The sequence below is a fragment of the Cydia amplana genome, chromosome 5, assembly GCF_948474715.1.
Source record: "Cydia amplana chromosome 5, ilCydAmpl1.1, whole genome shotgun sequence".
Lineage (NCBI taxonomy): Eukaryota > Metazoa > Arthropoda > Insecta > Lepidoptera > Tortricidae > Cydia > Cydia amplana.
This window is the reverse complement of record NC_086073.1, coordinates 19,690,770-19,714,088: the sequence shown is the minus strand read 5'-3', so window position 1 is coordinate 19,714,088 and position 23,319 is coordinate 19,690,770. Positions and strand designations below refer to the sequence as shown.

General features: G+C 38.4%; 1 protein-coding gene across 1 annotated transcript; it reads right to left on the bottom strand.

Annotated features, from left to right (window-relative positions):
* Nucleotides 1-5,256: 5,256 nt before the first annotated feature.
* On the bottom strand, nucleotides 5,257-23,036 carry LOC134648357 (sodium/potassium-transporting ATPase subunit beta-2-like). Its single transcript, XM_063502875.1, has 7 exons — nucleotides 22,860-23,036; nucleotides 15,745-15,885; nucleotides 13,914-14,033; nucleotides 13,526-13,719; nucleotides 10,551-10,640; nucleotides 8,668-8,851; nucleotides 5,257-5,478 (listed from the first exon to the last, which is right to left on the bottom strand). The coding sequence occupies exons 1-7, from the start codon at nucleotides 22,990-22,992 to the stop codon at nucleotides 5,369-5,371; spliced, it is 972 nt and encodes a 323-aa protein (XP_063358945.1). The 5' UTR covers nucleotides 22,993-23,036; the 3' UTR covers nucleotides 5,257-5,368.
* Nucleotides 23,037-23,319: the final 283 nt, after the last annotated feature.

Here is a 23,319-nt window from a genome sequence, read left to right as displayed (position 1 = left end):
TGGCGTTATTTAATTTTTTGTTGTGTTCTATGTGTATTAAAGTTACTTTGGAGCTAAATATTTTTAAATTTCTTTCACTCTTTGGTGCAGTTTTTTTTAATTGTTTCAAAAAACACCCCCTAGTCTCACAATGAAACATATTTATGTAGTAAACAATGAAACATGATGTTCACTGAACACCAGTATTAGTACACAATGAAACAACCTCATTATTTTTTTAATTAATTAAAGACTATGTGCGAAATTTGTGAAACTAAAATACCACGAAAATTGATAATAATTTGTCTATCATATGACAAAATATAAGATACTTAACTTTAGAAATGGCTGAGATAGGATAGTTTATATTATGTTGAATGTTTCATTGATGGCAAGGTTAAGGTCACATGTCTAACATTGAAACAGTCGTTTATAATCACTATGTTGCAAGAAAGTGTATGATATCAAGCATGGAGATGCTTAAAACCCTCCCGAGTCCACCTAGTTGGCAATCATGCTCCGTGGACATAAAAGGCGCCTTTCTCGCAGCATGCCGTAAGTGCCGACCAGATTTTCGATTCACAATGAAACTTAGGTGTGCGTACAATGAAACAAGACTTTCGCTTTTAGATATTTCAGCAATCTTATAACGATTCCATATTTTGGAAACCTTTTAAATAACAAATTTCAGCCTACCACTATTTTCTCCTTTCCTTTCTCATTAATTGATTGAAAGGATGTATGTATTAATGTAACTTATTTATTACAACGTTTCAATGTTTATTAAGGATGTTTCATGGTAGACTATATATATTACATCTGTTTCACTGTAAAAATTAGAGTGTTTCATTGAAAACATGCACAAGTACACAATGAAACAAAACTCATTTTTAAAAAAAAGCTTTATAATACAGAAACTGTTAAAAATAAGTAGAAACCAAGAACGCCATATGATAGCCAAATAAATTGTTTATCTTCATACGAAATATCACACTCATAACTTTAAAAACACCAGAGATAGGAAGGCTTAAACTTTTAGTGTTTTATTGATCAACAACTAACCCTATATTTCATTCGATAGGATAGCGTGACGTGACGTACGCGTTTGCGTTAAGTGTCATTTTGTATGGGATTTTGAGTATCCAAAACGTCCCGCTTGGCGCGCTGTTCAAAAACCCAAACATGCATAAGTACCCATTTCTGTTCCAGAGATTTCGCCGTTTGTCCTAATCCGATTGTGCTAAGAATAAATTTTAGAAATTTGAATATTTTTTTGACTGACTGGCGAACAGACGGACTGACAGACTGACATGGTGAAAAAAGTGGTTTCGGAATATGTTCGGAATCCTAAAACAAAAGCGCCTGGGATAATCATTATATATACTTACAACAATACTGATTGTAGAAAGTTTTTGTAGTTCTTCAACAGGCGTTTGCGTTTATGGCGTTTTAGGGTTCCGTAGGTAAAAAACCGAACAAGTGCGAGTCGGACTCGCCCATCGAGGGTTCCGTACTTTTTAGTAGGTATTTGTTGTTATTATCATGCCGCGATCAGAAAGGGATTAGAAATAACAGATTTCCATACACTTACGTCAAAATCAATATGGATTGACAGCTATCTCAATCCCTTTCTAATCGCGATTCAGTAATATAGCGGTAACAGAAATACATCATCTGTGAAAATTTCAACTGCCTAGCTGTCACGCGGTTCATGAGATACAGATATGACAGACAGACGGACGAACAGACGTACAGACGGACAGCGGAGTCTTAGTAACAGTGTCCCGTTTTTATTATGGTTCCGTACCCAAAGCGTAAAAACGTCTGTATATTGTCTGTCACCAGGCTGTATCTCATGAACCGTGATAGCTAGACAGTTGAAATTTTGACAAATGATGTATTTCTGTTGCCGCTATAATAACAAATACTAAAAACGGAATAAAATAAATATTTCAGTGGGGCTCCCATACAACAAACGTGATTTTTTTGCCGTTTTTTGCGTTTGCGTTTACAATTTCAATATTCTCACTGACCCAATTTTCGCACAGCTAACTGTGGGAACTGTCGCTCGCGCTATTTCTGGACCGATACGACCTTCAAACCTTCAAGAAGAGAGCAGACTCCCATCTTGAATGCCGGCAACGCCCTGGCTCTGGTGTTGCAGGTGTTATTTCCTTTATATTCCAAATGTGGCTGAAGCTTTGGTTAACCTTTTGGACGCCAATGACCGATATATCCGCACCGTAGGTTCAACACCAAAGACCGCGCGATTAATCGGTCACAGACCACAAAGCAACATAGACCTACGTGCATATGCATAATGTTCAATTTCAGTTTTGACACTTCGGTGACGTGGCGTCAGCGTGACAGCTTTTGTGTTTGACACGGCGTCGAAAAGGTTAAGCGTGACGGAATCTCAGAGGCCTAGCTAGGTGATTATCACTTCGGATTTGGTTACCTACGAGTACCTAGGTATTTAAAGGTCATATAGTCTTTCAGCGCTTCATTAATTACCCACGACAATTGAAGTAGGTACTATCAGTGCTAGTAGTTAGAGAACTTAACCCTTAGTTACGACAAAGAGAATAGACAGTAGGTATAGAGGGTTACTGCCATAGTATTTTTTGGTCACAGTAAATTTACTGCCATCTATCGACACACGATTAAAACTTAAAATGAGTAAGTATAAAATATCAAAAAAGTGTATACACATATATAGGTAGATAAATGATTTTTTTATTTTCATTTATTATTTTTATATGATTTCGACCTATGCTCGCACTGATGTGTTAAAATAATTAAATACCAAACGGTGTTATCAACGCCATCTATCCGAGCATAGGCCAAAGGTGATGACGCCATCTATCCGAGAATGACTTTTTCTTGATTTCGGAGGCACGCTTTTTCCTTAGACTTTATTCATGTTATACGGAGTTATATCCGTCATGTCTTTGGTTACGCTTATCACCAAAACAAATCTGTCGCACGAGTCACTCAAGGATTCCATGGAGCCTTGAGTGCATTAAGCTGTTGTGGCCATAGCACAGAATAAGTAATAGTATTATGCCATAGCGTGAACGGAACTTACTTTCTATGCATCTCGCTCGTACTGGCATAATAGTGTTAGCGAGATGTATAGAAACTATAGAAAGTAAATTAGATACGTAGACGTTAGCGTATATGTCAGTGTTGACACTAGACATATCGACCGGGATATGAACCGTGATTACATCGTGATCGTGATATCGGGAGCTCGAAAACAATACAAAAAGTAAACACGGTTCATATCCCGGTCGATATACATAGGTCTAGTGAAACTAACCGTGAATCATTCAAAACTGTTAGTGTTGACACTGTCAGTGACTCGTGGTGCGGGTACAGGAAGGGTTAGGTTTAGAAATAAAACAAGACAAAACCTAAATTGGAACCAACTATTGCGTGTTTATTGACTGTCCGTCCAGAATTTACATATTAATAAATATCAATAAAACTTTTATCTTACTTGAAGCGTGACAAACAAACTGAAACGCCCTCTGGCTTATTCTAAAACGAATATAAATAAACGCCAACTATGGCTATTGCTAATAGCGGGCAGCGGCGCTAGGATCTTACCTTCACCCCCTGTGGCGTCAACCAAACTAATGTAAAGCCAACAAGTCGAGACAGAATTACATTCTCTTCTTCCTCGCGTTACCCCGGCATTTGCCACGACTCATGGGAGCCTGGCGTCCGCTTGACAACTAATCCCAAAAACTGGCACTAGTTTTTAAGAAAGCAACTGCCATCTGAACTTCCAACCCAGAAGGAAAACTAGGCCTTATTGGGATTAGTCCGGTTTCCTCACGATGTTTCCTTCACCGAAAAGCAACTGGTAAATACATTAATATTTCGTACAACATAAGTTCCGAAAACTCATTGGTACGAGCCGGGGTTTGAACCCGCGACCTCCGGGTTGAAAGTCGCACGCTCACCGCTAGGCCACCAGCGCTTCACAAAGAACATTCTGACCAGCAATGATTATAAATGTTTTCCTGTTTGTCGTATCCTCATGACTGAGGGACGTGACGACTGTATACGTATAGGTACATCACTCTTCACCAGTGCTTTCCAAGCCGGTCTGTCTTGGGTCCGGTTTCGGTGTATGCTAGCCTGGTGGCCTAGCCTAGGTGACGATCGCTATCGCTTCGCGATCGAATCGCTTTGTTTCTTTCTATCACTCTTCCATATTAATGTGACAGTGACAGTTGCGTCTCGTTCGCTACGCTACGGAGCGTTAGCGATTGGCATGTTGTCTACGAGGCCGGTTATGGCTTTAGTCTCTGACGTTCTTCTGTCAGCCCAACGCGTATCCATACGTCCATCTCTATGCTTACGCTTCTCCAGACTATCTAGTCCTGTTCTGCTCAGATAGCTGAAGAAACTTAGTACGCGTTGGGTACAAGCAGTTTTGTTAACATTCTTTATCTATTTACGTTGGCCTTACTTTATTTAGAACTGGTTGCTGGAATCACCGCACCGCGCACTTGGTTGATACCCGCGGTGCCGCTAGCAACCAGTGGCTTGAATGGCGAACACTACTAACGTCACTGGCAACCCATTCACAATCCTGCCACCATTTTAAAGATTACATTAGCACGAAAGTGCGCTTAAAATCTATCTTAACAATCAATACATTGAATAACATTAAAAGTAGACTAACCACTTATGGCAGTTTTAAGCAAGCTCACCCAAAACAACTTAACCCATTCAGCGCTCACATCGTTTCGCCTCTACGAAGCATTTTCGCTGCTGGGAAACGCATGTTATCGGCTACAATTGTAGCTTAGCAGTGAACGGGTTAAAACAGTGGTTCTTAACCTTTCAGTGATTAACACTCGATTTTGTTTTCTCAGGGATCACCAAAACCGATCTCAAATAAAGTCAACAAAGGGTTTTCTGTTTATAAATTTGTGGATCACACTGATACATACACTGATGTGACTAGTGAGCAAAACGTTCAAGTGGATAAATAACATCAAATGCAGAAAGTTTGAGAAAACCGCGCTAGATGTTAATGTCAACTCTAGGCATTCTGTCTTCAAGACCACAAAAAGAATGCCGTTCCGAGACTTTGGAGGTAATTTTGAAGCCTCATTTTATTTTAGTAAATTATTCGTGAACCACTTGATGTCCAGGGAGTATCAATTAGATACCACAGTTAAAGAGTGGTTAATCAAAACTTCACACACCCATTCACAGGCTCCCTGGTGGTAAATAATAATTCGTAGACCACTTGAAGTGACCAGTTAAGAACCACAGTGAAAAGGAGTGGTTAATCCACCAATCACACACTCATTCAGCAGTCTTGGTGGCAGGGCTGCGCGGTTGCCGCCTGCGCCGCGCTGGTTGCTTAAGCGCTGTCAACCATCAGCTCGAAGTGGACTGAGCCGCGCCGCTCGTAGTGGTCGTAGAAGATGTTCTTGGCCCACGCCTTGCACTCGATGTTGATCAGGACGCCCGCTGCAAATTACAAAGGTTTTTTAATGATAAACTGAAAATAGATGTCATATATTAAATAAAAAGTGAAGAAGCCCTCCGTGGTGAAAGCCGGATACGAACCGGCGTCTTTAGCAATCCGGGCTAACACCTTGAACCCCTTAGCCTCCCCGCCACGGTGGACCGCGTCCGTCCCAATTTCTCGACTACCTACGAGGGTAATTTGAGAAGTAACTTGTTTCGGCTACGTATAGATGGCGTTGGCGTCAACTCTGTATGTATTGATTTAGTTTAGTAATTAAACATATTTAATATGTGGCGTCATGTCATTTTTGGCAGGAATTTGACATTTGACAGTAGTTCAAACAAAACTGGTCTGAGTTACGCGGGAAAATGGAGAAAATTGTAATTCGTGGAGTTTTTCAGTTCTTTTTTTGGAAGGCCAAACTGTGAAACACATCCATAAAAGGATTTTACCTACGTTGGGTAGTTCGTGTCCTTCCTAGGGAACGATTTGACTTTGCGTAAATGAGTTTAAGCGAGGCAGGACATGCATTAAAGATGCACCTCGCCCTGGAGTCCCGAAAACAGCACTTTTACCCGAAATCATCGATAAAATCCATGATTTAGTTTTAGCCGACCGAAGATTGAAAATACGCGAATTAGCTGAAGCCACAAACATCTCTTCTGAGCGGGTGCATTTTATTTAACACGACGATTTGCACAAGAAAAAGCTTTGTGTAAGGTAAGTGCCGCGATTACTGACTCCAGAACAAATACGTATTCGCATGTGAACATCTGATGAAGATTTGCAGGTGTTTAAAAAAAATCCAACAGATTTTATTCGCCGTTTTGTTACTATGGATGGAACCTGGATCCATCACTACATCCCGGAGACGAAACATCAGTCGAAACAATGGGCTGGTCATGGTGAGCCAACTCCAAAGAAAGTCATATGCATTCCGTCTGCTGGAAAGGTGATGGCGTCTGTGTTTTGGGACGCAAACGGATACTTTTAATTGCCTACCTGGCCAAGGGAAAAACTATAACTGGAGCATACTACGCATCACTTTTGGATCAGTTACAGGCGGCAATAGCTGAAAAACGTCCAGGTTTGGCAAAAAATAATGTGATTTTTCACCATGACTACGCTCCGGTGCATTCAAGTCGTGTCGCTGCACAAAAATTGTCGGAGTTACGATTGGAACTTCTTCCACACCCTACTTATTCACCAGATTTGGCTTCGTCGGACTATCACCTCTTCCCGAAACTGAAAACATTTCTCTTAGGGCGAAATTTTAAGTCCGATGAGGAGGTTATATGGGAGGTCAATGCGTATTTCGAGGCCCTTGAAGAAACGCACTTCCGTGAAGGCATAGAGAAGTTGCAGACTCGTTGGGACAAGTGCGTAGAACTTCGGAGGGATTACGTAGAGAAATAAAATAAATACATTTGCAATATTATTATTTTTTGATATGAAACCAAGTTACTTCTCAAACAACCCTCGTATATGCCATCTTACTAAGACTAGGCGTCTTTGACCAACTCTAAGAGCAAGCATTATGCGCTTGCGGGGCTTGCACCTCCTATACGAATTCCTTACGGAATTACGATATAGCGAGCGAGACTAGTGCCATCTACATATATGTTTTTAATGGTAACTTTTAATGAATGTAGAGAGAGAAAAACAAAAATGTATTCATCAGAAGAGCCTAATTTCTAGGAAGGTCATTAGCTCGATGTTTTTCACGTCGATGGGGTTCTCATCCCGTTAAATAACGGGTTTTAACCGTGGTACCACGGCTTTTGTACCACGGGGGACCACGGGTAATTTTTTTTTCCCGTAGACCCACTGCACCGAAATGGGACTACGGGTAATTGAAAAAAACTGTGTTTTACCCGTTGACCACCGCTGTTATATTTTGCAGATTAGAAGATATAGTGCGTCAAGCAAATCTTGTCAGTAGCAATGTACTGCAAATTAAAGTAGGGTAACACCATGTAACACCCAATGAGCAGAATTCAGGCAGAATTGCGCTAAGAAAAGCAGCAATGTACATCGAACCATAACGTGTTTATTTTTCCGCCCTTCATACGTCAGTTCGAATGAATTATCATAACCTCAAATTTTAGTAATATTTACCGTCAACGAGAATGATTGTACATTGTAGGCACCTTAGCTTTGCTTGAGGTCATGCATAATCTTGGTATTTAATGGTGACAGCAGAAATTTCTCTTGAAATAGAAACGATTCAGAATGTAAACAATAAGATGATGGCTGTCATTCACGATCCACATTCCACAGATAACACACAGATGACACGCGATTTTGGAATTATTCGAACACAGTGTTGCTAACCCGCGATTTTTCAAATTTGCCGCCTTTTACTACTGACAAGATTTGGTTGATCCAGTATATATTGTTGTTATATTAGATATACAATCTCTTAGCACTTTATGATTTATGCCCTGCGTCACTACCTATGTCATGTCAAAGTCATTATTCTAGATTTTCTGATTATTGTGTGTTCGTAAAGATTTATGTAATAAGTTAATACATAAATATTACAAAATGAATGAGGAACGCGTTAAAATAATACGAAGAAAAGGAGGAACTATCTTGTTATACAACGGATACCAATTTTATAAACATAAAGATCACAGAAATACTCCAACATCTTTATGGATTTGCAGTAAAAAACGAAAGGACAAATGCAGTGGTTCTGTTACTGTAAATAATGATGTAAGTTAATAATATAGGCATATTTTTTTTTAAATAAGCTTAAAAGAGCACAACTACCAACGGGCTGAGATAGCCATCCCTATTGGTGAAGGGGTAGTGGTAGGCAGGCAGCCCGCGCCACGCCGGGGGAGGTATTGTTAGCTCGATGTTTTCTACGTCGATGGGGTTCTCATCCCATTAAGGGTTAATCAACTTTTTCTTGTCACACGTTGCTATGGTTACGGTCTCCTGAATCACTCTTAAAATTCTAGGTTTTTCGTGTTTAAATGAACCAAACTTGCATTTTATGGTCGTTATAAGACCTTCCCATAATGGGACATCTACTGAGCATGTTAGTAGAACATGGTACAGCAGTTCTTCTAACAATATATGCTACTATTGTCTCCTCGCTGATGGGACAGAATAACAACAAGAAATAGTTGATTGACCTATAATGAATAGTTGAATTAGGACATTACAAGAATACTTACTCCTTGGCTTCTCAAAGAGCACAGCGACCAGCGGGCTGAGATAGCCATCCTTATTGGTGAAGGGGTAGTAGTAGGCAGGGAACCCGCGCTGCGGGATGTAGATGATCGGCCCGATGTTCTCCTTGTCAGCGGAGTTCTCACCCTCACAGGACACCCACACCATGTTTGCTTCATTCTGGCCGGCCTGGAGAAAAAAGGTATAAGGTCACTGCGGGTAAGACCGGGATACTTTATTTTTTTTTCTACTTTAGAGTGATCTAGTTGCGTTAATTATTCACCTACGTTACCGTTTGTAATCGCATACGATGAAGAATTTAATAATTAATAGCTTAGCCATAGTGACAGATCATTTTAATCATAAATTAAGCAAAAACATTAGTATTTTTAAAAAATCGGCGAGTAGACGGACTTCCCTTGTAGTTTAAGGGAAGTCCGTCTAGTAATGATATCAGCCAATCTATGGGTATATGTTCGTAGTCGAATTCCTAAAGAGAATGAATCAAGACAATGAAAAGTGTACTTTCAACTTGTTAATATAGGGTTCTGATTCGAAATAAACGCCATTTTTCTAATATAAAGGCAAGGCAAATATACTACGAAAATGGGGTGGTAAACCTTTTATGGCTAATAATTACACGTAATAATTTTTTGGATTTCCGAAATAAAAGACCAATAGAAATTTTAAAATGTACCTACTTTATTCGTTTCTTTTAATTTACTGAGATGAAAATTTAGGAAACTAACATCATGCGCAATGCCAGGAGGATTTGTCGATACCTTATCAAATCGTTATAATATTAAAATCGCAAAACAGTTGGTAATCTCTGATTTAACGAAAGTCATATGACGGACTTGCCTTGTACATAATAGACGGACTTTCAAACTTAGTCAAATTTTAATGTGATAAATGGTGGAACGTATAATTACAAATCTAAGCCAATTTCTGATATTTTAAACACAGAATAAAGATAACTGGTTCTTATGCTACTTACGTAGGTACTTACTGATGCACAATCTTTTCAAAAACTATTTTTAATAATTTTTTTTCGAACGGCTGTCGAACTATGACTTCGAGTTCAAAACACGAAGTGACTTATTTAGGCGGATTGCTCTGAAATTGGTTGTCACAGCGCCATCTGTTTTAGAGTGAGGGAACTAACGCGCAAAACTGATTAATCGACGACTCCAAAGCGGCATACGCCTTCAAATTCAAAAGTTATAACGTGTTGACGGACTGTAGACGGTCTTGCCCGCAGTGACCTTAGATAGATAGTCTCACATCAGTAAAAGATGGGCCATTTTATTTAAAAAAGTTGTCCCCTACACTTTTATTTTTCAAAATTGGGATTTTTTATGTTATTTCTATTCATAATCATGCATGAGCTCTTATGATCCTAATAGGAGAAAAAAAGTGCCCCAAAATTTCCATACATTTTTCGATCTTTCCATTCCGTGACCGCCATACAAAGTCTATGAAAAATGGTAACGTAATGGGACAAAAACCTTGGGACACTTTTAGGATAGAAAGAGCTCGTGATTCTGAGTAGAAATAACATAGAAATTCACAAATTGAAAAAAAAGTGTAGGGGACAACTTTAAATAAAATAGCCCAGATACAGCTTATTAAGGAGAGGCAGACTGACTACCTAGAGGTAGACAACGGTCTCATCACTGAAGAGCGATCTCTTACAGACAACCTTTGTGTAGCGGGAATAAATCATTTAGTCAAGAAGCGTTGTGCATGCAAGCTTAAATGTGTTGCATTAAACGTAATACCGGTCTACCTAGCTTTATTTGACGTTCATAAGCGCATTGTAATTATGCTTACTTGAATAAACTATCTTTTATCTTTATCTTATCTTATCTTAATGAAGCCTACTCACTTTAGATTTGATGTGATGCTTAAGGTCTTCTGGCATGTTGCCGGGCAGGTCGTCGGTGGTGTTGTACAGGTTCGGCTTCCAGTTGAAAATCTGCAGGAGACAACTCCTTTAGGGCTCATTTAGACGATGCGAGAACTCGCATGCGAGTTTCATTACATTGCGGTTTTTGATTGGTCCGCAATTCAACTAAAATCGCATTCGAGTTCGCGCGCCGTCTAAATCAGCCTTTAGTATGACACTTTACTTGTTACTTATATTATACAACTAGCTGTTTCCCGCGACTTCGTCCGCGTGGATTTGTATGTTGGTGGTAATATATTCTACATGAGCATAGATAGAGCATTAATGCGGCAAAATATAGTAGTCTTCTTCTTCTTCTTTAATTGCCATGCCCTAAGCCTACCAGATATCGGCGACTACCTAAAGACGATAGCAGTAGGGAATGTTAATAATTTGTTAATAATTATACAAAGCATGAGATTTGTCTGTCACAAACTACTCATGAAGTTTCAAGCCCCTAACTGAAAAAAAAATGTTGTCGATAGAATCCCTCTCCCTTAGAAGATTTTCAAGTCCACTATTTTAAAAAAATCGGGCCCGATGCAAAATAAAATTTTTGAACCCCATACAAACTTTTAACCCCTTTTTAACCCTTTTAAAGGATGATTTTTTAATAACGCTGGAATTACTTTACTTGTATTCTAATAATATGCTTTTGTACAAAGACTCATGACCCGCACTCACAAAAATGTTTGATCTCCATACAAACTTTCAACCCCATTTTCACCACCTTGAGAGATGTATTTTCAAAAAAGCTGAAATAGTTATCTTCTCTTTTAATTAAATACCCTTTTTACGAAGTTTCAAGTTCCTAGCTTAAAATAAAATTGGAACCCCATACAAACTTTCAACCCCTTTTTAACTCTTTTATAGGATGATTTTTATATAAGGCTGAAATTACTTTTCTTGTATTCTAATAATATGCTTTTATACATAGATTCTAGCCCCGCCCTCACAAAAATGTTTGTTCTCCATACAAAGTTTCAACCCCTTTTTCACCACCTTGAGAGATGACTTTTCAAAAACGTTGAAATTACTTTTCTTGTATTTTAATAATATGCCTTTATACAAAGATTCAAGTCCCGCACTCAAAAAAATGTTTGATCTCCATACAAACTTACAACCCCTTTTTAACCCTTTTAAGGAATGAATTTTTAAAAACGCTGAAATAACTTTTCTTGTGTTCTAATAATATGGCTTTATACAAAGATTCAAGTCCCGTACTCTCAAAAATATTTGATCTCCGTACAAACTTTCAACTCCTTTTTCACCACCTCGGGGGATGAATTTTTAAAAACGCTGAAACTGGTTTTCTTCTTTTTTAATTTAATACATTTTTACGAAGTTTCAAGGTCCTAGTTTAAAATAAAATTTGCACCCCAGGACAAAGTTTCATCCTCTTTTTTACCCCCTTAGGGGTTGAATTTCCTAAAACATCGCAATTACATTTTTTTGTAATCGGCTATTATGCCTTTCTAAGAAGTTTCAAAGCATTTCTAATGGATATAAACTTTCAACCCCTTTTTAACCCTGTTAGGGGATGAATTTTCAAAAACGCTGAAATTACTTTTCCTGTCTTATAATAATATCCCCATATACAAAGTTTCAAGTCCCACACTCACAAAAATCTTTGATCTCCATATAAACTTTCAACCCCTTTTTCACCACCTTGGGGGATGAATTTTCGAAAACGCTAAAATTAATTTTCTTGTTTTTTAATATAATACATTATTACAAAGTTTCAAATTCCTAGCTTAAAATAAAACTTGTACCCCATACAACCTTTCATCCCCTTTTTAACCCCCTTAGGGGTTGAATTTTTCAAAATCGCTTCTTATCTCTTGTACACTTTATAAATGCAACCTAGTGTGCAAATTTCAACTTTATAGCTTTTGTAGTTTCGGCTCTGCGTTGATGAATCAGTCAGTCAGTCAGTCAGTCGGTCAGTCAGTCAGGACACTTGCATTTATAATTATATATATATATATATATATATATATATATATATATATATATAGATTGATAGATTGGTAGGTACTGGAAAAGCAAGGAAAAAGTCTGTAAACTTTAAAAGATTTAGGTTTTCAAGGGAAGTGGGGTTTGATTTTTAAATGAATTTGTTTTTTTAAGACATACTTACTCGTAACCTAGTCATAATACGGATGCCAAATTCAGTGCCATCGACCATCGTCATAAAATGGATAGTTATACTTTTCGGTAGTTATTAGTTTTATTTTATGCCCCTCGAGATCGGGCTCATATGACGTAATTGAATTTTTGACAGACAGTAGAATAATAGTGCTCGTGATAAGTAAGTATTACCTTAATTTCTAGAGTGATTACAAATACATAAACTTACAAATAAAAAAAAAAGTAAAAACCGTTGCACTCCAGGAGTGCCGATAGAAGTGAAAACTCACCTCACTATGTTACCGACGCCCGGTAACACGATACATACGTTTAGCGGAGGTATTCTATTTATTTATTATATATTATTATCATTCTCAAATAAGATCACACTTTTTCATTGACATGTTTATTTACATACTGCCATGACAACGTCAAATTATTTGAACATAGGTAAAGTCTTGAAAAGGAGTCCGCAACATAAATGTCAAATATCATTGAGTTTTTCTTTATAGATTTAAATGCCATTTAAATTATGAGTGGCCATCTTACGGGGCTTACGGTCACGTGATCGCCTTACGCTCCTTACGGTCACGTGATCGCCTTATGCTGTCTCGAGTTTATCATTTTTTCCCCACCTCAAAAAATGCCCAGCGCCGCTAAAGAAGTTTTCACTTCAAAAATACCCTTAGGGGAGTGAAAATAGGGTTGATTTTTTACGATTTCTACACGGATGAAGTCATGTTAGCTAAAGGTCCTAAAGAACACCCATAAGAAACATCCCTTACCTTATTGAGCTTCAAGAACACGCAGGGCGCGCTTTGCGCATAGTTGTACTCGTTGCCAGGGGTGCAGGGTTTGAAGTCGTCGACGGGCACGTCGCAGACCTGCTTTTCGCCCAGCGGGCCCGAGTTGAAGCCGCAGGACACACGGTTCTCCGCGCCGGGCACCTCGCCGCTGCCGCTGCCCTTGCGGCGGTAAGCTGGAAGGTTTGAAATTTCATTAGTTTACCAGATTATCTTATTTATACGACTTTAATGTGTACCCTCTCAATTATTCTTCATAAATACGCCTGTATCAGGGGAGAGAAACTGCCGCCTTCGGGCGTTCTCGGCTCCGTTCGGCTCAGCAAGTTTGCGTAAAGCATTTTCCCTCTTTTAAAAAAAAGGTACTCACTGTACAAGAACTCGTCGATGACCTTAGCCCACTTGAGCACGGAGCCCTTGTCGTTGGCTCTGTAGTAGATCAGGGTGCTCTCCACGTTGGACGTCTCGGGCGTCGGCCGGAATCCAAGACCTGGGGACCAATGGGAAATTTATGATTACCAGCCTGTTGCGTGAGTTGTGTCCCACTGCTGGGCAAAGGCCTCCCCCCTCTTCTTCGACTCGTCGCGGTTTTGAGGTACAACTGGCCAGTCTCTCAAAAAGGACTCTGGAAAGGAGGAAGGAGGAGGAGCAAGGTCTTGGACAAGTTATCCCGCCACCGCCGACGGGGTCTGCCGGATCCCCGGTTTGACCAATGGGACCAATGGGAAAAATCACTAATAAGTAAAATAACCTTTAACAAAAGGATTCATTTCCTTAAACAGTTTGTCGCTTTATGGTCTTCTTCAGCAGTTCCACTTCATCAAAGAGCTTTCCGAACAAAATTGCATTAAAAATACCTACCCAAACCCCTCCTTTTCACCAGGATCCCATCATAAGATCCTGACGTATTGGCAATAAGACCAACTGTAAATTCTTGATACAAATATAGTGTTTTACAAGAAAGTTCTTCAGGTTCAATAGTTAACTGTAACCTCAAACTTCTTTAGCTGCCACCTGTCGAGTTGGTGTCCAGACCAGGGATGTTACGGAGCTCCGTTTTCGTTTCCGTTAAGTCGGAACTTCCGTTTGGTATTACACATCCGTTTCTGTTCCGGTTCCGTTACTTTTGAAACGGAAGTATATCTGATGTCAATGCTTAGCGCGGCAGCGGGACATGAGCAGCGTCCATCAAAAACAAACAGGTTTATACCTACCAGTCATTCGCTCATCGCCCCGCTTGCCACGTGCTGCACTAATTTGTTGTTTAGTATTATTCGTGTTACCTATTGAAATTAAAACTACCTATTCGTATGTGTTGTGTTGCGTAAGGCCAAGTGCGCACCACGATTTTAAATCGTGCGACGCGATTTTAAAATCGCGCTGTAATACATATTTTCTTGTCGCATGTGCGCGCACTGGCATATAAACACATACGTTGCATTTCTGCGACAAAATAATCGCGCGACAAAAATCGTGGTGCGTTCTTGGCCTAATGTGTACCTACGGACAGTACAGGCTACGGTGTGTGGTGAATGTTAGTGACTAAAAAAAAGAACAATAAAATCAAAATCAGTTTCAAAGTTCGATTTGGAATTTTGTTTTTAATAGACCTACCCTTATAGTCCGTGGTGTTCACTTAATTATACGGCAAATGATGATGATGGAATTTTCTTTTGCAGAATTGCTCCTTTTGACTCACAGATTGACTTAGGTTAGAGAAGCCAATTGAATTCTTAATTGCATCTTTGAGTTACACGAAAATATCGATACTACAGTAAAACTTTATTTTTTACAAATTTCGGGGGGCATCTTCCCTTAAGTCAATTTTGCATCAGAAATTCGGTTGGCTCCCCTTCCTAAATTAATCTGTGAGTCAAAAGGAGTAACTGTGCAAAAGGAAATTCCATCAACATCATTTCCCGTAAATCGCACTTTTTTGTCGCACCACGGACTATAACATCTCGTCCACCTACTTTATCTATCACTCAGGTTCGATTCTGGTTCCGGTTCCGTTTTCGGTTCCGTTTCTGGTTCCGCTTCCGTTTCCGATTCCGATAAACTAAACTGAAAACATCTGTTTCCGTTTTCGGTTCCGATAAAACCACATCCGTTACATCCCTGGTCCAGACACTGCTGTCCAGAGTCTGACACCCAGCAAAAGGCCAGTAGCCACACAAACTTAGAAGTTAAGCAGTTCTTACCAGGGTTGCTGCCGATGATGGAGCTGTCCAGCTGCCACTTAGGCACCTTCATGTCCAGGGTCTGGTAGAAGACGGCTAGAAGCCCGGCGAAGAAGCCCACCAGGCACGCGTAGAAGATCAAGTAGAATAGCAGGATTTTGGCTAGGGACAAAATAATAGAGATTTATTAATGTTTTTCTCAAACATTCACGTAAATGGTGACACTACAATAGAAGAATAATTTTTGGAAAACCTTAACCGAAGTGAGTCATTCTACAGCAATTTCATACCCCTGGCTATGTATACCTATTCGCAAATTCCCGTACTGTAACTGGTAATCAGTGGGCCCCTTTACAATTAGACTGTTACCGGAGCTTAGCAAATGAGAGTTTAGTGGAAATGCGGTCAGTATGATCCATTAGGAAACTCCCAATAACGCCACTTGAGATCAATTTATGAAATCGATCTTGCCCCGCTTTGGACAGCGCAGCGCCGCGTCCAAGCGAAAAATGTGGCTGTACCAGGGAGCTTAGCCAAATAGCCACGATGACAAAATTGTACACCGACAAATGTCAATCAAAAAGCAAAAAATGTAGTCTGTTCGGAAAGAGAAGAGTCGTGGAATGTATTGGGCCCCATACATTCCACGACTCTTCTCTTTCCGAAGAGACTCTATCGGGATTACAGCTGCTATGAAAAGTCACGTGACTATTTCCATACTTTTGGCGTTTCTGAACTATCAACGATTATCATCTTGGCTAGGCTCACAGTTGTTTCTAAAATACAGCCTTTTTATAAAGTTTCCGGAAACGAGAAGCCCTTTTTAATTAAGTAAGTAATTACATTCGTATTACCGTGTTTTTAGCCGATTTGAATATGAATATTTGTATAATTCAGTTAGTTGTTCCAAAAAATGCTTCGTGTATGAAACTTCCATAATAATAGGTAATGTATTAATAATTGTAATCTTATTCCTACCAGCAAGACTGATTTAGATAGGTGTATCGCTATCTTGATTCAAATTAGACTCCGTATTAAAAAGCACTTTAACATCATCAGCCAAAGCTCTATTATCCTTCATACCGCAATGCATCTTAATTTTTGGTGATTAGTACATTGACGCGACGTTCACTAATTAAGGGTGCGAACATTGCGAACTCATTAACACGGTAATAGGCACGGGGCCGCGCGGCGATAAGTGACACCCTGGGACCGATAATCTATATACTTGTTCAAGCAAATCTTGTTAGTAGAAAAAGGCGGCAAATTTGAAAAATCGCGAGTTAGCACACTACGTTTGAATTATTCGAAAATCGCGTGTCATTTACCTATATCTTATCCGTGGAACTGTTTTGTTTACATTTTATCGTTGTTCGATGTACATTGCTGCTTTTTGTTCGTTTCCTAGGGATACCATACTTTAGTTTGCTTTACATTGCTACATCGACAGACTTGAAGAAGATTAACGCCAATTTTATAAGGAAATTATTGAAATAAAACTATTAAAACGGATTATATCGCGTATTTGAATATTTTGAATTGATACGAACGCTGTAAAAGGTTCGAAACGTCGGGACTCGGGATGTAGTATAAATTAAATATACCTACGCGATATAATACGTTCTAATAGTTTTATTTCATGAGTAAATATCGCGGTAACCGAAGACAATATTAAGGAAATTATTATTCTTTTTTAATTAATTTAGAAAACAAACAGCCTTTTACAAATGAGTCTTACAAAACTGAACTAAAAATAGGCCTAAAGTTTCATACTAAGAAAACTATTACAAGGAATTGTAGTTTACTTATTATAAATAACCCGTTTTAGTTGTGTAGTACACGCAAAAAAAAAGTAACAAAATTATGCAAACTATTACTAGAAACCTATTCATTTCTAGAAAATAAAATTTGCCGATTTTATTTTTCTTGAAAACGGACAAACTATAAACAAAAATATCTGTATCATTAAGCGATTCATTATATTATTAATATCATTATACATACAGTGCCATTGCGCCTAAAATAGTGATTTTCGATACAAGTGCGAAAAAGAGGAAATTCGAAACGAGTGGCGATAAATTAAAACACGACCGAAGGGAGTGTTTTAAATCGACACGAGTTGCGAATTACCTATTCGTACGTGTATCGAACAACGTTTTACAGTACATATATATGGCACTTTAAAGTTTCGACATACGCACGAAAAGTGCTATTTTACGCACGCACCATATGTACTGTCAAAAGAATTTTTAGCATACTGTTTGCCACAGGACAGGAGAAAATAGAAGAGGTGGGTTTAGAACGTGAGTCGTGGAACCGAAAAATTTTGAAGGCAATGTTTTCTAATAGTAGATAGTTATTGAACACTTTAAAACGAAAACCTATATTAAATGAATACATTGTTAGATAAAAGGTTAGGTAATCTAATGTAAGTTCTCGGCATGCGGGTCTATGCCTGGGACTGGGAATCGAACTCAAATTAGTCTTCTTTAGCTCTCGTACCTACTAGTTTCCAACTAACAGTACAGTATCCCATCGCCCACTCTGTTAACTGACAATTCGTAAACCTTATTACAAAGGCATAAGGTCCACCACCGATGGAAAGTTAAGGGTGTTGCTGTTTGTACGGGCACAGAATTCATCGAAATTAGCATTCTACAATGGACGTTGCCCTAACTCGATTTTAAAATTTTGTGGACGATGTTTAATAAAAAGGAACCATTCCCAAAAACTGTCATATACTTAAATGACTTTTTATTTCCATAAAGTCCGAAATTAATGACATTTGTGTAATGCTGTATTTCCCCTAAATGTCGTCCATTTATCATACTGTACGGCTCATTTTTCCCGCTACCCTGTAGCGTAGTAAGCATTTTCCGCTTTGTATCGTGTTTTGCCGCTATGCCGCGCGTTCAAAGAGTCGAATAGCTCGCATTAATATAAATCGATAACTCCGTAAAACCCAATTTCCCTCAAAGGCCTGCATTACCTGCATGCACTATAATTACGCTTTTCCGTGGGCGTGTGCTGGGGTAGGTCGCGGCATATGCGCCGTGACATGCGCGGAACGCTATGTTGCTTGTTTGAGGACTTTTAAATTAATTGCAAAATGTGTTGTTGAAAATTTAGTTTTGTAATTTCAACTGTTTTCGGGATCGAGTAAAATTTTCGGGGGTGATTTTTTTGTGATTGCGTATGGACCGTTACAAAACTGACACCCAAAAATTGAATGAAAAACTGGGGACACTTTTTTACTTTGTCTCATTAAACAGTACTCTTGATGCTGATTCTAAATAACCCTAAATTGATGGTTTTTCGAAAAAAAGTTAATGATACATTTTTTAAAAAAAAAAACCCCATATAATTGTATTCGGGACATTCGGGTACTCATAAGTTATTTCGTTATGCCAAAAAATGTTACTCCCAAACATAATGGAATATTTATGTACCTATGTACCTACGTTTTGTTCTTTATGTGTTGTAAACTGTATTTTGCATTTCTGATAATTGCTATCAAAAGGGATTTTAAGACTCATTTCCGGAATATACAACTACGTTGATAACAGTGATAAATTGTCCACTTATTTTAGTTCTCATACACATTTTTATTATTCATTACTTCCCTACGTAGTATAAAACAAAGTCGCTCCCGCTGTCTATCTGTCCCTATGTAAGCTTAGATGTTTAAAACTACGCAACGGATTTAGATGCGGTTTTTAGGGTTCCGTAGCCAAATGGCAAAAAACGGAACCCTTATAGATTCGTCATGTCTGTCTGTCTGTCTGTCTGTCCGTCTGTCTGTCCGTCCGTATGTCACAGCCACTTTTCTCCGAAACTATAAGAACTATACTGTTGAAACTTGGTAAGTAGATGTATTCTGTGAACCGCATTAAGATTTTCACACAAAAATAGAAAAAAAACAATAAGTTTTTGGGGTTCCCCATACTTCGAACTGAAACTCAAATTTTTTTTTTTCATCAAACCCATACGTGTGGGATATCTATGGATAGGTCTTCAAAAATGATATTGAGGTTTCTAATGTCATTTTTTTCTAAACTGAATAGTTTGCGCGAGAGACACTTCCAAAGTGGTAAAATGTGTCCCCCCCCCCTGTAACTTCTAAAATAAGAGAATGATAAAACTAAAAAAAATATATGATGTACATTACCATGTAAACTTCCACCGAAAATTGGTTTGAACGAGATCTAGTAAGTAGTTTTTTTTTATACGTCATAAATCGCCTAAATACGGAACCCTTCATGGGCGAGTCCGACTCGCACTTGGCCGCTTTTTAGGGTTCCGTAGCCAAATGGCAAAAAACGGAACCCTTATAGATTCGTCATGTCTGTCTGTCTGTCTGTCCGTCTGTCCGTCTGTCTGTCCGTCCGTATGTCACAGCCACTTTTCTCCGAAACTATAAGAACTATACTGTTGAAATTTGGTAAGTAGATGTATTCTGTAAACCGCATTAAGATTTTCACACAAAAATAGAAAAAAAACAATAAATTTTTGGGGTTCCCCATACTTCGAACTGAAACTCAAATTTTTTTTTTTCATCAAACCCATACGTGTGGGGTATCTATGGATAGGTCTTCAAAAATGATATTGAGGTTTCTAATATCATTTTTTTCTAAACTGAATAGTTTGCGCGAGAGACACTTCCAAAGTGGTAAAATGTGTGTCCCCCCCCCCGTAACTTCTAAAATAACAGAATGATAAAACTAAAAAAAATATATGATGCACATTACCATGTAAACTTCCACCGAAAATTGGTTTGAACGAGATCTAGTAAGTAGTTTTTTTTTTATACGTCATAAATCGCCTAAATACGGAACCCTTCATGGGCGAGTCCGACTCGCACTTGGCCGCTTTTTAATAGATAGAGTGATTCAAGAGAAAGGTTTATGAATAATTTGTTATCCCGTGCGAAGCCGGGGCGGGTCGCTAGTTTTGTATATAAAAATTAAATATTTAAGGACAAACAATTACCTACTAGCAGCAAGGCGGTGATGGATTTTTTCTTAAATTGTAGACCTTACATTGAAATTACATATTTACTAAAATATTGTTCATCTTACGTCACATTTCGCGTTTGTCGTGAATAAAATATGAACACTCGGTACCTATTCAACCACCTAAAAAGTCAAGTTACTATGATTATATTATATTATACACCAACGATTTTGGCATTCATTAAAGAGTTACTAGCAGCAATAAATCTTTGTGGTTTGTGGTTTTATACAACTAAATTATTAATTTTCCTTTAAATAATAAAGACGCTTTACTGAAAATCAGTGTAAGTGTGTTAAGTGATACTTAATATAAATGCTAATGTTTTCTGCACATCGATATTTTATGCACCCTAAGGCAGTTAAAAACCACTTTCGTAAATTGTAGCCAATATTTTTTTCTTGACGACTGTACACAGTACACACTTTTTAGCCGGCTTAAAAAAGGAGGTTCAACTCGCCAGTGTATTGTTTAATAGTCTGACAAGAAATTAATTGTAGAAAATTATTGAGGGCGCCACTTTCTACGTACCTACCTAACTGTCACACAATATGGCAACAATTTAGTATGGATTTTTTTTAGTTCAATTTTATTTAATTTCTACTATATTATGTCGCACTATACCTCCATTTAATTATATCAAGTCCCGTTTTCGTATACGTAACATGTGCATGTGCAAAAATCATGAAAATTTAAATCAGTGTTTTACCAATTTCTTTTTTATCTTTGTTGCACAGAAATAACGTACAAAAGGCGGACTTAATGCCAGAAGGCATTATCTGCCAGTTAAACATCGGGCCAAACAGATTATGTTTCCAATTGTACCAAGTTTCATTATTCTGCATTTTAAATAGGTGCGTATGTTATTTCTTCTTAATCCAGGACTATATGTATAGATGTACTAACTAAGTAGGTACCACGAGACAACCACTATTTGGAAGAAAGGTACCTACAAATTATTACAAGTCTCTCTTGAGTTTAGTATTCTTAAGAAATTGGGATGTAATCTTCTACTTTCTTCCCTAGGCCAAAAAGGTAATTAACACCCATAAATATCCAGACGTCCTTGGATCGATGGGGCGAAGGACGATGCGCGCGCAGCCAGAAGCTGACCAATCGGAGCTCGGGAAACCGCCCTAAATCCAAAACGTTGTAAAACGAGAGAGCTACATTCAAAAATGAACCTTGTAACATTTGGGAAACGATTAAAATGGATTGATAAGGTTAGAGAGAGTAGGATATTTTAAGCGTGGATAAACCGTGCATTTTCAGCGAAGAGTCAACCTTATTCGATTATTGATAAAGTATATTTTTGTTTGAAGAGAAATTGAGATAAGATCTGGCCAAAATGGTTAATTTTCTGTTAATTAATAAATGAAGCAAGCCTCAAATAGTCTCAATTAATGACTAAGATACAGATAACAGTTTAAATTTATAGACTAGATCTTTGCGAATATAGATTCGGATTTCCGAATATCTCCGATGTTTACCGAAAAAACCCGATTGATTGCCGAACTATAATTTATTAATAGTAAGTGATAAAATCTTAGTTATAGGGGTCATTATGTTTTTTTCTGTTCATTGATCTTATGATTAAGCTATAATAAAAAAATCTATCAAGTTTACTTTGAGACTAACATAAAATAAAATGACATTTGTAAATATTACAGAGCCAAAGTTAAATATTTTGAATACTAAAAACTAATTAGCACTTATGTTAATTATATAACACAAAAGAAAAACAAATTATGTAAGTAACTCTCAAAAATGGGTCAATATAATTCCAGCAAAAATGGGCGCATATTACATAACACCATCCTCAAACTGCCAAAAACAAAATTCAGTAGAACCCACGTAATACGGTCACGTTTAATACGATTTCCCGCGTAATACGCTATTTTACTGGTGCCCGCAACTTATTATAATTTTGTTTTTCAATTTATTTGGGACAAAAAACAGTAACACAAAGGGTATTTTCATACATTTATCACGGTTAAGACGCAGTTTTGGCGGTCTTAGCGGGTTTTCCCGTATCTTATTACCGATCCTATTAGCGCGCGTTCCAAATTTGAATTTTTAAAACCGATTAACGCGCGCTCAACGTTCCAAATTTAAATTTAACTTACCCCAGCTCGATCCAGTGCGTCCAAGGAACTGTCCCGTCTCCGAGTTCCATAGGAAGATCCTGAAAGACTCCCATCCTCCTAGGTCGGGCGGCGGCGCGTAATATTGCTCAGTAACCTTAGTTTTGTCCGCCATCTTCAAGCTCCAAACCCGACTGCGGTACAGAATCGATTCGCGCTTCGCCCTAGCACTCCCCCCCTCAGACTTACCCCTGCACTCCCCCTCATACCCCTGCAACCCTCTTACGTAACGATTACGCAAGGGCTGCGCGCGCACGTACAGCCCTAGTTTTTAACCGGCCAGTATCTAAGACCTTTACTTCCTACAATCCTTCTCAAAGCGTGAGTGTAAAGAGAGCTCTTCTTAATCTGGTTTCCCTGTAGGGTTGCAAAACTACAATTTTATTAATTGCGTTCGCTGTGGACCGTATCGCATTGAGTTAAGGTTGGTTTTTGTTAGCGT

What these genes read in the sequence shown, in the direction of transcription:
- LOC134648357 (XM_063502875.1), bottom strand. Translation starts at nt 22,992, where the DNA reads ATGGCGGACAAAACTAAGGTTACTGAGCAATATTACGCGCCGCCGCCC. An exon ending in TGTTCTTGAAGCTCAATAAG is followed by an intron (nt 10,641 to 13,525) that starts GTAAGGGATGTT and finishes TGTCTCCTGCAG; the next exon opens with ATTTTCAACTGGAAGCCGAA. An exon ending in AGCATCACATCAAATCTAAA is followed by an intron (nt 8,852 to 10,550) that starts GTGAGTAGGCTT and finishes TTTTTTCTCCAG; the next exon opens with GCCGGCCAGAATGAAGCAAA.